This window comes from Salvelinus namaycush, unplaced genomic scaffold (genome assembly GCF_016432855.1).
Source record: "Salvelinus namaycush isolate Seneca unplaced genomic scaffold, SaNama_1.0 Scaffold545, whole genome shotgun sequence".
Lineage (NCBI taxonomy): Eukaryota > Metazoa > Chordata > Actinopteri > Salmoniformes > Salmonidae > Salvelinus > Salvelinus namaycush.
Genome location: NW_024061248.1, coordinates 37,189 through 49,819, shown reverse-complemented (window position 1 = coordinate 49,819; position 12,631 = coordinate 37,189). Strand labels below are relative to the sequence as shown.

The following is a 12,631-nucleotide window of genomic DNA, read 5'->3' as shown; positions in this document are numbered from 1 at the left end:
GAGAGAGAGAGAGATGAGGAGAGGGAGAGGAGAGAGAGAAAGATGGAGGGGCGTATAGAGGGAAACAGAGGGCGAGAGAGACAGATGGAGGGACGTATAGAGGGAAACAGAGGGAGAGAGAGAAAGATGGAGGGACGTATAGAGGGAAACAGAGGGAGAGAGAGACAGATGGAGGGACGTAGAGAGGGAAACAGAGAGAGAGAGAGATGAGGAGAGGGAGAGGAGGATGTTGTCTTCATCACTCCATGGTGTCCTGGTTCTCCTGGTCTCCTCCCATGTCATCACTAGGTTCCTTGCCCTCCTTGCTTCTCTTGCTCTTCTTGTGTTTGTGTCTCCTGTGACTGTCTCCTTCTTCACTATCATGTCTCCTCCTGCTGCTACTGCTCAGAGTGAGAGAGAGGGGGAGAGGGGGGGAGAGTGAGGGAGAGGGAGGGAGAGAGAGGGGGGGAGAAAAGGAAGACAGTTCTGATTCTGATACAACAAAGAGGTGAAATAGTGTGTGTGAGTGAGTGAGTGAGTGACTGTGTGAGTGAGTGAGTGAGTGACTGAGTGTGTGTGTCGTACCTGCGTGATGACTTGTGTCTCCCCTCCTCCTTCTCTCTGTGTCTTCTCTCTCTGTGTCTCTCCTCCTTCTCACGGCTCGACCTCTCTCTGTGACGCTCCCCGCCTCCACCACCACTGCCACGGTCACCACCACGCTCCCCACCTCCACGGTCACCTCCGCGGTCTACGCCTCCACGCTCCCCCCCTCCACGGTCACCTCCTCCACGGTCACCGCCGCTGTAGCCGCGCTCCGCCTGGTACTCCCGGTAACCGCGGTACCGCTCCTCGTCACTATGGAGACCAGACAGAATATCTCATTGGACGCTGGACAGTGACATGACTAATCATCTTTTCTGATTGAAACAACTCACTGTTCAATCTGGTCGTTGTTAAACAGATCTTTTCTGATTGGACAGTGAGATGAGGTGTGTCAATCTGTCGGTCGTTGTTTAACCTCTCTTGGGTAGGGGGCAGTATTTTCACGTCTGGATGAAAAGCGTGCCCAAAGTAAACTGCCTGTTACTCAGGCCCAGAAGCTAGGATATGCATATAATTGGTAGATTTGGATAGAAAACACTCTAACGTTTCTAAAACTGTTAAAATAATGTCTGTGAGTATAACAGAACTGATATGGCAGGCGAAACCCCGAGGACAAACCATCCCAAAAAAATAATTCTCAGCCTACAACTGTCTCCAATGGCTTTCATGTTTATTATGAGGCGAAGTCCTCCCAGATTGCAGTTCCTAGGGCTTCCACTAGATGTCAACAGTCTTTAGAAAGAGTTTCAGGCTGGTTTTTGGAAAAATTGTAGTTTTTCTAAGAGGCTCCCATTTTGGCTGTAGTGTTTCCATGCGCGTGGATGAAAGTGCGTTCTTTGTTATTTATCTCCGGTAATGAACATCTCCGTCTTAAATTGTATTGTTTATTTGCGTATTACGGTACCTGAGGTTTGATTATAAACGTTGATTGACTTGTTTAGATAAGTTTATTGGTAACGTTTGGGCTTCATTTTGAAGGAGGGAAACCGAGTGGATTATTGACTGAAGCGCGCCAGCTAAACTGAGTTTTTATGGATATAAAGAAGGACGTTATCGAACAAAAGGACCATTTGTGATGTAACTGGGACCTTTTGGAGTGCCAACAGAAGAAGATCATCAAAGGTAAGGCATTTATTATATCGCTATTTCTGACTTTCGTGTCGCACCTGCCAGGTTGAAAACTGTTTTCATGCTTTTGTATGCGGGGCGCTGTCCTCAGATAATCGCATGGTGTGCTTTCGACGTAAAGCCTTTTTGAAATCTGACACCGCGGCTGGATTAACAAGAAGTTAAGCTTTATTTTGATGTATAATACTTGTATTTACATGAATGTTAAATATTTATATTTCTGTCATTTGAATTTCACACTCTGCAATTTCACCGGATGTTGGCCAGGTGGGACGCTACCGTCCAGCATTGCCCATAAGAAGTTAAACAGATCTTTTCTGATTGGACAGTGAGATGAGCCAATCTGTTGGTCGTTGTTTAAACATATCTTGCTCTCTCATGGTAGAGAACATGTGAAACTGGAAGAGGTGTGTATGTGTGACCATGCATTCGTCTGAATGTGTGTTGTTTTTGTGCTAACGTGTAACGTAAGGCCCTATAAAATTCTGTTTTGGTTTTCCTCAGTTTCACACAATAGAAAAACAACTAAATTGGATTGTTCTAAGTCCACAACACAAAGCTTAAAAGCAGCTTTGAGGTCTGGTCATGTTTGTTGATATTTTATGTAGGGTTGTAGTTACCCTTTAATTCCATTACCCACCTAGCAGAGGCTGTTAGCTGCGTTTTTGTAGCGCACATGTGATGGTCGAGTTTGCTAAACAAATCACGACAATGCAAATAATCCTGATGTCATTCAGCCAGGTTAAAGCATAGGCTACTTTGTAGTTAACATTTAATTGAGAAGTTTTTTTTTTATTTAAACGAAAAACGTTGCACCTACCAGAAGATTTTTCATTAGCATCGTGGCTAACGGCTACATGAAGGGGTAGCTGAGTGCAAACCCCGCATTCCTCGTTGCCTCTTCAGAAAGTTGGTGGGAATAGGAATCACTGATGGTGCTCTGCTAACGTCTTATGATAAACTTGGGGCAAATTAATTAAATGTTCAATACATTTAGTTTTTATTGTCTGGATTCTGCGATCCCGTCTGCGGTCTCCAGATTTTATAGGGCCCTAGTAACAGAGTTAATTTTTATTTAACCTTTATTTAACTAGGCAAGTCAGTTAAGAACAAATTCTTATTTACCATGACGGCCTAGGAACAGTGGGTTAACTGCCTTGTTCAGGGGGCAGAACAACAGATTTATACCTTGTAAGCTCGGGGATTAGATCTAGCAACCTTTGGGTTACTGGCCCAACGCTTTAACCACTAGGCAAGCTGCCGTTAAGAATGTGCCGTAAGCGCACTCCACAGCTAGCTATCGTATTCAATATGTTTCTATAGCTCAACTGGTTTGTGCGTTGCCAAGGAATGCGGTCACTTGTGTTAGTGAGCAGAGGACCACTGGTCCGAGCCCGGTACGGGTACAGTGGGGGAAGAAATACTGTTAGGAGAACACTGTCGCCGCGTCGTCCTCGGCTAACCCGTTGTCGCCGCGTCGTCCTCGGCTAACCCGCTGTGGCCGCGTCGTCCTCGGCTAACCCGCTGTCGCCGCGTCGTCCTCGGCTAACCCGCTGTCGCCGCGTCGTCCTCGGCTAACCCGCTGTCGTCCTCGGCTAACCCGCTGTCGCCGCGTCGTCCTCGGCTAACCCGCTGTCGCCGCGTCGTCCTCGGCTAACCCGCTGTCGCCTCGTCGTCCTCGGCTAACCCGCTGTCGCCGCGTCGTCCTCGGCTAACCCGCTGTCGCCGCGTCGTCCTCGGCTAACCCGCTGTTGCCGCGTCGTCCTCGACTAACCCGCTGACGCCGTGTCGTCCTCGACTAACCTGTTGTAAGCCATTGTGGAGGGGCTGTGCTCTCTCTCTCTCTCCCTCTCATGTGGTCTCTCCCTGGGTCTCTCTCTCTCCTTCTCCCTCTTGTCCTCCCGTCTGGGTCCTGGTCCCGGTCCCGGTCCCGGTCCTGGTGGGTAGTAGTACAGTAAAAAACATCAGGTCAAACTGATTGATTGGTTATTGATTGACTGGTTGGTTATTGATCACTAGTAAAAAACATTAGCTGACACCCAAAAACAGTTTGTAGAGGCGCTGACTAACAGAGAGTGACCCTTTTAAAGGCAATGTTCCTGTGTTCACGGAGACTGTAGTCACGGTAACCACTGCATAGGTCAGCTCAATCAGATATGACCTTTAAATTCTGCTATTACACAGATCTACTGCGGATCACATTAAATAAATACATGGTATATACCACCCTCCTGTTTAGGTTTATCTGGAGGGTAGCAGTCCCACTGTTTAGACTGGTTTACCTGGAGGGTAGCAGTCCCACTGTTTAGACTGGTTTACCTGGAGGGTAGTAGTCCCACTGTTTAGACTGGTTTACCTGGAGGGTAGCAGTCCCACTGTTTACACTGGTTTACCTGGAGGGTAGCAGTCCCACTGTTTACACTGGTTTACCTGGAGGGTAGCAGTCCCACTGTTTACACTGGTTTACCTGGAGGGTAGTAGTCCCACTGTTTAGACCGGTTTACCTGGAGGGTAGTAGTCCCACTGTTTAGACCGGTTTACCTGGAGGGTAGTAATCCCACTGTTTAGACCGGTTTACCTGGAGGGTAGTAGTCCCACTGTTTAGACTGGTTTACCTGGAGGGTAGTAGTCCCACTGTTTAGACTGGTTTACCTGGAGGGTAGCAGTCCCACTGTTTAGACTGGTTTACCTGGAGGGTAGCAGTCCCACTGTTTAGACTGGTTTACCTGGAGGGTAGTAGTCCCACTGTTTAGAATGGTTTACCTGGAGGGTAGTAGTACTACTGTTTAGACTGGTTTACCTGGAGGGTAGTAGTCCCACTGTTTAGACTGGTTTACCTGGAGGGTAGTAGTCCCACTGTTTAGACTGGTTTACCTGGAGGGTAGTAGTCCCACTGTTTAGACTGGTTTACCTGGAGGGTAGTAGTCCCACTGTTTAGACTGGTTTACCTGGAGGGTAGTAGTCCCACTGTTTAGACTGGTTTACCTGGAGGGTAGTAGTACTAGTGTTTAGAATGGTTTACCTGGAGGGTAGTAGTCCCACTGTTTAGAATGGTTTACCTGGAGGGTAGTAGTCCTACTGTTTAGAATGGTTTACCTGGAGGGTAGTAGTACTACTGTTTAGACTGGTTTACCTGGAGGGTAGTAGTCCCACTGTTTAGACTGGTTTACCTGGAGGGTAGTAGTCCCACTGTTTAGACTGGTTTACCTGGAGGGTAGTAGTACTACTGTTTAGACTGGTTTACCTGGAGGGTAGTAGTCCCACTGTTTACACTGGTTTACCTGGAGGGTAGTAGTACTACTGTTTAGACTGGTTTACCTGGAGGGTAGTAGTCCCACTGTTTAGACTGGTTTACCTGGAGGGTAGTAGTCCCACTGTTTAGACTGGTTTACCTGGAGGGTAGCAGTCCTCCTGTTTAGACTGGTTTACCTGGAGGGTAGTAGTACTACTGTTTAGACTGGTTTACCTGGAGGGTAGCAGTCCTCCTGTTTAGACTGGTTTACCTGGAGGGTAGTAGTACTACAGTTTAGACTGGTTTACCTGGAGGGTAGTAGTCCCACTGTTTAGACTGGTCCATCATAGGAGGCCATGGAGACACCACACCTGGCATAGGAGGAGGGTAGCCACCTGGAGACAGAGACGTTATAGTAGCGAGGAGGAGATACTGTAGTGAGGAAGAGGAGGAGATACTGTAGTGAGGAGGATATACTGTAGTGAGGAAGAGGATATACTGTAGTGAGGAGGAGGAGGATATACTGTAGTGAGGAGGAGATACTGTAGTGAGGAAGAGGAGGAGATACTGTAGTGAGGAGGATATACTGTAGTGAGGAGGAGGAGGATATACTGTAGTGAGGAAGAGGATATACTGTAGTGATGAGGAGGAGGATATACTGTAGTGATGAGGATATACTGTAGTGATATACTGTAGTGAGGAGGAGGAGGATATACTGTAGTGAGGAGGAGGAGGATATACTGTAGTGAGGAGGATATACTGTAGTGAGGAGGAGGAGGATATACTGTAGTGAGGAGGAGGATATACTGTAGTGAGGAGGAGGATATACTGTAGTGAGGAGGAGGATATACTGTAGTGATGAGGAGGAGGATATACTGTAGTGATGAGGAGGATATACTGTAGTGATGAGGAGGATATACTGTAGTGATGAGGAGGAGGATATACTGTAGTGAGGAGGAGGAGGATATACTGTAGTGATGAGGAGGATATACTGTAGTGATGAGGAGGATATACTGTAGTGAGGAGGAGGAGGATATACTGTAGTGATATACTGTAGTGATGAGGATATACTGTAGTGAGGAGGAGATACTGTAGTAATATAGTGTAGTGATATACTGTAGTGATGAGGAGGAGGATATACTGTAGTGAGGAGGAGGATATACTGTAGTGATGAGGAGGATATACTGTAGTGAGGAGGAGGATATACTGTAGTGAGGAGAATATACTGTAGTAATATACTGTAGTGATGTACTGTAGTGATGAGGACATACCTGTCATAGGAGGAGGGAAACCACCTGAGGGACAATAAACATGATGGATTATTACAATATTGTGTTTGTACATATCAGTGTGTGCCCACCTAAAGAACCGTACACGTGGACTTAACATACATCCCATCCCGTAATATCAATTACGGCCGAGACGATAGCAGTATCGTAACAGACTAAACTGTTTGGTGCTTTAAAAACCTGCTGGGTGTAACACATGGTGTGCTACAACTTGGAAAATAAATACATGTGACTCTGGATGACATCATAATGATGTTTGTTTCCAACATCAGGGCTGTTTTCCATCATAATGATGTTTGTTTCCAACATCAGGGCTGTTTCCAACATAATGATGTTTGTTTCCAACATCAGGGCTGTTTTCCATCATAATGATGTTTGTTTCCATCATAATGATGTTTGTTTCCAACATCAGGGCTGTTTTCCATCATAATGATGTTTGTTTCCAACATCAGGGCTGTTTTCCATCATAATGGTGTTTGTTTCCAACATCAGGGCTGTTTTCCATCATAATGGTGTTTGTTTCCAACATCAGGGCTGTTTTCCATCATAATGATGTTTGTTTCCAACATCAGGGCTGTTTTCCATCATAATGATGTTTGTTTCCATCATAATGATGTTTGTTTCCAACATCAGGGCTGTTTTCCATCATAATGATGTTTGTTTCCAACATCAGGGCTGTTTTCCATCATAATGGTGTTTGTTTCCAACATCAGGGCTGTTTTCCATCATAATGATGTTTGTTTCCAACATCAGGGCTGTTTTCCATCATAATGATGTTTGTTTCCAACATCAGGGCTGTTTTCCATCATAATGGTGTTTGTTTCCAACATCAGGGCTGTTTTCCATCATAATGATGTTTGTTTCCAACATCAGGGCTGTTTTCCATCATAATGGTGTTTGTTTCCAACATCAGGGCTGTTTTCCATCATAATGATGTTTGCTTCCAACATCAGGGCTGTTTTCCATCATAATGATGTTTGTTTCCAACATCAGGGCTGTTTTCCATCATAATGGTGTTTGTTTCCAACATCAGGGCTGTTTTCCATCATAATGATGTTTGTTTCCAACATCAGGGCTGTTTTCCATCATAATGATGTTTGTTTCCAACATCAGGGCTGTTTTCCATCATAATGATGTTTGTTTCCATCATAATGATGTTTGTTTCCAACATCAGGGCTATTTTCCTAAAGAAGGTAAATCTGCTTTGTGTTTTGTTTCCTTGACACGATACTAACAAGTATCTCGATACTGGTATCGTACCGGCCCTAATATCAATCAAACTTTGGATCAAGTTCATAAATGCGTGCTTCCCAACTGGAACCCTATTCCCTATATAGGGCACTACTTTTGACCACAGCCCTATTGGCCCTGCTTAAAAGAAGTGCATTATATAGGCCAGATTGGGGCCCATTGGGACTCATCCTATATATGTTGTTAAATGAGACCCATGGATTGATTTAATACTATATATGTTGCTAAATGAGGCCCATGGATTGATTTAATACCATGTAATATAATAATAACGTATTATTAATTGAAAGTGATTGAGAGTGAGGCTACATTGGAAATGGCACCTTAGTCAACGGTAGCGTACTACATAGGGAATAGGGATCCATTTGGGACAGACTCCTATAATATAATATTGATTGAAAGTGATAGTGTGTGTTGTCGCCCCCTACCTGTGGGGAAGGGGTATGGTGGAACAGGACGGACATCATATCCACCTGGATGCCCACTGCTATAAAAAATAAAACGTTCAATATATCAAAGTCGTCGTGATCATTTAATCCAATACTTTAGATGCTATTTACATATTGATCCAATCAATCATATTAAATTGATATTTCAGGATTTTGGCAATGATGCTCTTTATCTACTTCCCAAGAGTCAGATGGACTCGTGTTTATGTCTCTGTGTCCAGTATGAATGAAGTTAGAGGTAGTTTTCAAGAGCCAGTGTTGAATGGAAGTCGATGGGTATCTACTAGCATGCTAACAGATACCCATAGACTTCCAGTCAAATATGCTAACGCTATTTAAACAGATCAGCGCTTTTGTAAATAATTGGGTTAACAGATCAGAATTGGGCTGCCTGTGTAAACGCTGCCTTAGATCTCTACAAGTACATAGGAGGAGAGGGGCTAGGGCTCAATCTATCCATGTCTACAAGGTGGAGCTGTCTTACCTGTCCAAGGTGGGGATGAGAGAGGGAGGGGGGCCGCTGGGAGGAGGGAAACCTGCACACACACAGTGTTACTATTAACACACACACTCTAACTGTTGAGTCTATACCACATTATATCACCACACTGATACATTCTAACTGTTGAGTCTATACCACATTATATCACCACACTGATACATTCTAACTGTTGAGTCTATACCACATTATATCACCACACTGATACATTCTAACTGTTGAGTCTATACCACATCATATCACCACACTGATACATTCTAACTGTTGAGTCTAAACCACATTATGACTATGACATCACCACACTGACACATTCTAACTGTTGAGTCTATACCACATTATGACTATGACATCACCACACTGACACATTCTAACTGTTGAGTCTATACCACATTATGACATCACCACACTGACACATTCTAACTGTTGAGTCTATACCACATTATGACATCACCACACTGACACATTCTAACTGTTGAGTCTATACCACATTATGACTATGACATCACCACACTGACACATTCTAACTGTTGAGTCTAAACCACATTATGACATCACCACACTGACACATTCTAACTGTTGAGTCTAAACCACATTATGACTATGACATCACCACACTAACACATTCTAACTGTTGAGTCTATTCCACATTATGACATCACCACACTGACACATTCTAACTGTTGAGTCTATACCGCATTATGACATCACCACACTGACACATTCTAACTGTTGAGTCTATTCCACATTATGACTATGACATCACCACACTGACACATTCTAACTGGGTACATTAAGACAGATAAAACCCGTATAGTATTCTAATATGTGGAACTCTTCAGTCTTTCCCACATCATGAATGTCATTGTGTATTTTGTGTAGTAATAGTGAGTGTAGTTGGGAGTATTGTTCTTACCAGGAGGAGGGACATTCATAGGTATTCCTACCAAATAAAAACAATTGTTAGCAAATTCCTCTCTGTGGGAAAGTTAAACAGGGTGAATATACAAATATATAAAAGGGAGAGAAAGTTAGAGCCTGAGAGAGAATGTGGGAGAGAAAGTTAGAGGGAAAGAGACAGAAAGCAGGAGAGAGAGAGATGGGGGGGAGAGAGAGACAGAGAGAGAGACAGAGAGAGATGGGGGGAGAGAGAGAATGACAAAGTGAGAGAGAGACGGAGAGAGAGGGAGAGAGATGGAGAGAGAGAAACAGAGAGAGGGAGAGAGATGGAGAGAAACGGAGAGAGGGAGAGAGATGGAGAGAAACGGAGAGAGGGAGAGAGAGGGAGAGAAACAGAGAGAGGGAGAGAGAGACAGAGAGAAACAGACAGAGAGAGATGGGGGGAGAGAGAGAATGACAAAGTGAGAGAGGTGTAGACTTACTTGGTGGGGGGATGAGAGGTGGAGCCTGGCTGACGTTGGGAGGAGGGGGGAGGAATGGAGGAGGAGGGATGTTAGGGGGGAGGGGGCCGGGGGGGAAGAAGGGGGGCATCTTGTTGGGGTTTGGCTCAGCGTCCGACGACGAGTGTTCCGAAATCACATAGACAACAAAGAAACAGTCAAATCAAATCAAATTTTATTTGTCACATACACATGGTTAGCAGATGTTAATGCGAGTGTAGCGAAATGCTTGTTCTAGTTCCGACAATGCAGTAATAACCAACAAGTAATCTAACCTAACAATTCCACAACTACTACCTTATACACACAAGTGTAAAGGGATAAAGAATATGTACATAAAGATATATGAATGAGTGATGGTACAGAACGGCATAGGCAAGATGCAGTAGATGGTATAGTGTACAGTCTATACATATGAGATGAGTAATGTAGGGTATGTAAACATAAAGTGGCATAGTTTAAAGTGGCTAGTGATACATGTATTACATAAAGATGGCAAGATGCAGTGGATGATATACAGTACAGTATATACATATACGTATGAGATGAGTAATGTAGGGTATGTAAACATTATATTAAGTGGCATTGTTTAAAGTGGCTAGTGATACATTTTTACATAATTTCCATCAATTCCCATTATTAAAGTGGCTGGAGTTGAGTCAGTATGTTGGCAGCGGCCACTAAATGTTAGTGGTGGCTGTTTAACAGTCTGATGGCCTTGAGATAGAAGCTGTTTTTCAGTCTCTCGGTCCCTGCTTTGATGCACCTGTACTGACCTCGCCTTCTGGATGATAGCGGGGTGAACAGGCAGTGGCTCGGGTGGTTGTTGTCCTTGATGATCTTTTTGGCCTTCCTGTGACATCGGGTGGTGTAGGTGTCCTGGAGGGCAGGTAGTTTGCCCCCGGTGATGCGTTGTGCAGACCTCACTACCCTCTGGAGAGCCTTACGGTTGTGGGCGGAGCAGTTGCCGTACCAGGCGGTGATACAGCCCGACAGGATGCTCTCGATTGTGCATCTGTAGAAGTTTGTGAGTGCTTTTGGTGACAAGCCGAATTTCTTCAGCCTCCTGAGGTTGAAGAGGCGCTGCTGCGCATTCTTCACAACGCTGTCTGTGTGGGTGGACCAATTCAGTTTGTCCGTGATGTGTACACCGAGGAACTTAAAACTTTCCACCTTCTCCACTACTGTCCCGTCGATGTGGATAGGGGGGTGCTCCCTCTGCTGTTTCCTGAAGTCCACAATCATCTCCTTTGTTTTGTTGACGTTGAGTGTGAGGTTATTTTCCTGACACCACACTCCGAGGGCCCTCACCTCCTCCCTGTAGGCCGTCTCGTCGTTGTTGGTAATCAAGCCTACCACTGTAGTGTCGTCCGCAAACTTGATGATTGACTTGGAGGCGTGCACGGCCACGCAGTCGTGGGTGAACAGGGAGTACAGGAGAGGGCTCAGAACGCACCCTTGTGGGGCCCCAGTGTTGAGGATCAGCGGGGTGGAGATGTTGTTACCTACCCTCACCACCTGGGGGCGGCCCGTCAGGAAGTCCAGGACCCAGTTGCACAGGGCGGGGTCGAGACCCAGGGTCTCGAGCTTGATGACGAGTTTGGAGGGTACTATGGTGTTAAATGCTGAGCTGTAGTCGATGAACAGCATTCTCACATAGGTATTCCTCTTGTCCAGATGGGTTAGGGCAGTGTGGTTGCGATTGCGTTGTCTGTGGACCTATTGGGTCAGTAAGCAAATTGGAGTGGGTCTAGGGTGTCAGGTAGGGTTGAGGTGATATGGTCCTTGACTAGTCTCTCAAAGCACTTCATGATGACGGAAGTGAGTGCTACGGGGCGGTAGTCGTTTAGCTCAGTTACCTTAGCTTTCTTGGGAACAGGAACAATGGTGGCCCTCTTGAAGCATGTGGGAACAGCAGACTGGGATAATGATTGATTGAATATGTCCTTAAACACACCAGTCAGCTGGTCTGCGCATGCTCTGAGGACGCGGCTGGGAATGCCGTCTGGGCCTGCAGCCTTGCGAGGGTTAACACGTTTAAATGTTTTACTCACCTCGGCTGCAGTGAAGGAGAGCCTGCAGGTTTTGGTAGCGGGCCGTGTCAGTGGCACTGTATTGTCCTCAAAGCGAGAGCGCGAATGTGACCAATAAAATTTGATTTAAAGTAGTAGGCGACTGTTTCTCCTCCATGTCTGGGGTTCGTCCGCCACCCTGTGGTCGATGGTGGAATCACATGTTACGGAGAGCAGAAAACAAGCGTGATAAAACTATTCCTACAATGTCTGGAACGCTACAAAACACCAGAAATAGTTGGTGTCTTTCGGTTGGCTGTGTGTGCACGAACGTGATTTCAGCATTTTGGCACATCGCCTACTTGTGTGTAATCAGACGGACATTTAGACAGCAAAATCAATGTGTATAGAATTTCTACCGTGTTGCATGATGGGGAAATAGTCGGACAGCGATATAATATAGTAAAACAAAGTGCATCGCTTTTCCTCCGCTCTGTGTGCAACTGTAGTCGTAAATGTCATTAAACCCTGGTTGATATGATGTGATATTATCAGTAGTAGAAGTGGTAACCGTGAGTCAAACACCTTTGTCCTGGAATGAGTCGCCCTCTACCAACGTGTACAACTCATACTTACCTGGTAAGGGAGACACCGTGATCAAGAAGGCGGTTCACCCAGGGCGAGGCTCAGCCTTTGCACTCCGGCTGTGCTGACCCCTGCGAATTTCTCAAATGTGGAAATCTCGATTGCATAATTTATGGTAGTGGGGGACTGCGTTCGCGCTCTCCCCTG

General features: G+C 45.4%; 1 protein-coding gene, 1 long non-coding RNA gene and 1 other non-coding gene across 3 annotated transcripts; 1 reads left to right on the top strand and 2 right to left on the bottom strand.

Moving 5' to 3' along the window:
* Positions 1-238: 238 nt before the first annotated feature.
* On the bottom strand, positions 239-7,964 carry LOC120041800 (pre-mRNA 3'-end-processing factor FIP1-like). The gene is made up of 6 exons (XM_038986664.1): positions 7,911-7,964; positions 6,214-6,237; positions 5,251-5,337; positions 3,514-3,646; positions 646-834; positions 239-380 (listed from the first exon to the last, which is right to left on the bottom strand). The coding sequence occupies exons 2-6, from the start codon at positions 6,218-6,220 to the stop codon at positions 239-241; spliced, it is 558 nt and encodes a 185-aa protein (XP_038842592.1). The 5' UTR covers positions 6,221-6,237; positions 7,911-7,964.
* A 455-nt stretch (positions 7,965-8,419) lies between these two features.
* LOC120041799 lies at positions 8,420-9,954 on the bottom strand. Its single transcript, XR_005475941.1, has 3 exons — positions 9,810-9,954; positions 9,344-9,370; positions 8,420-8,467 (listed from the first exon to the last, which is right to left on the bottom strand). It is a non-coding gene; the product is annotated as an uncharacterized LOC120041799 (long non-coding RNA).
* A 2,513-nt stretch (positions 9,955-12,467) lies between these two features.
* LOC120041809 lies at positions 12,468-12,631 on the top strand. Its single transcript, XR_005475945.1, has one exon. It is a non-coding gene; the product is annotated as a U1 spliceosomal RNA (small nuclear RNA).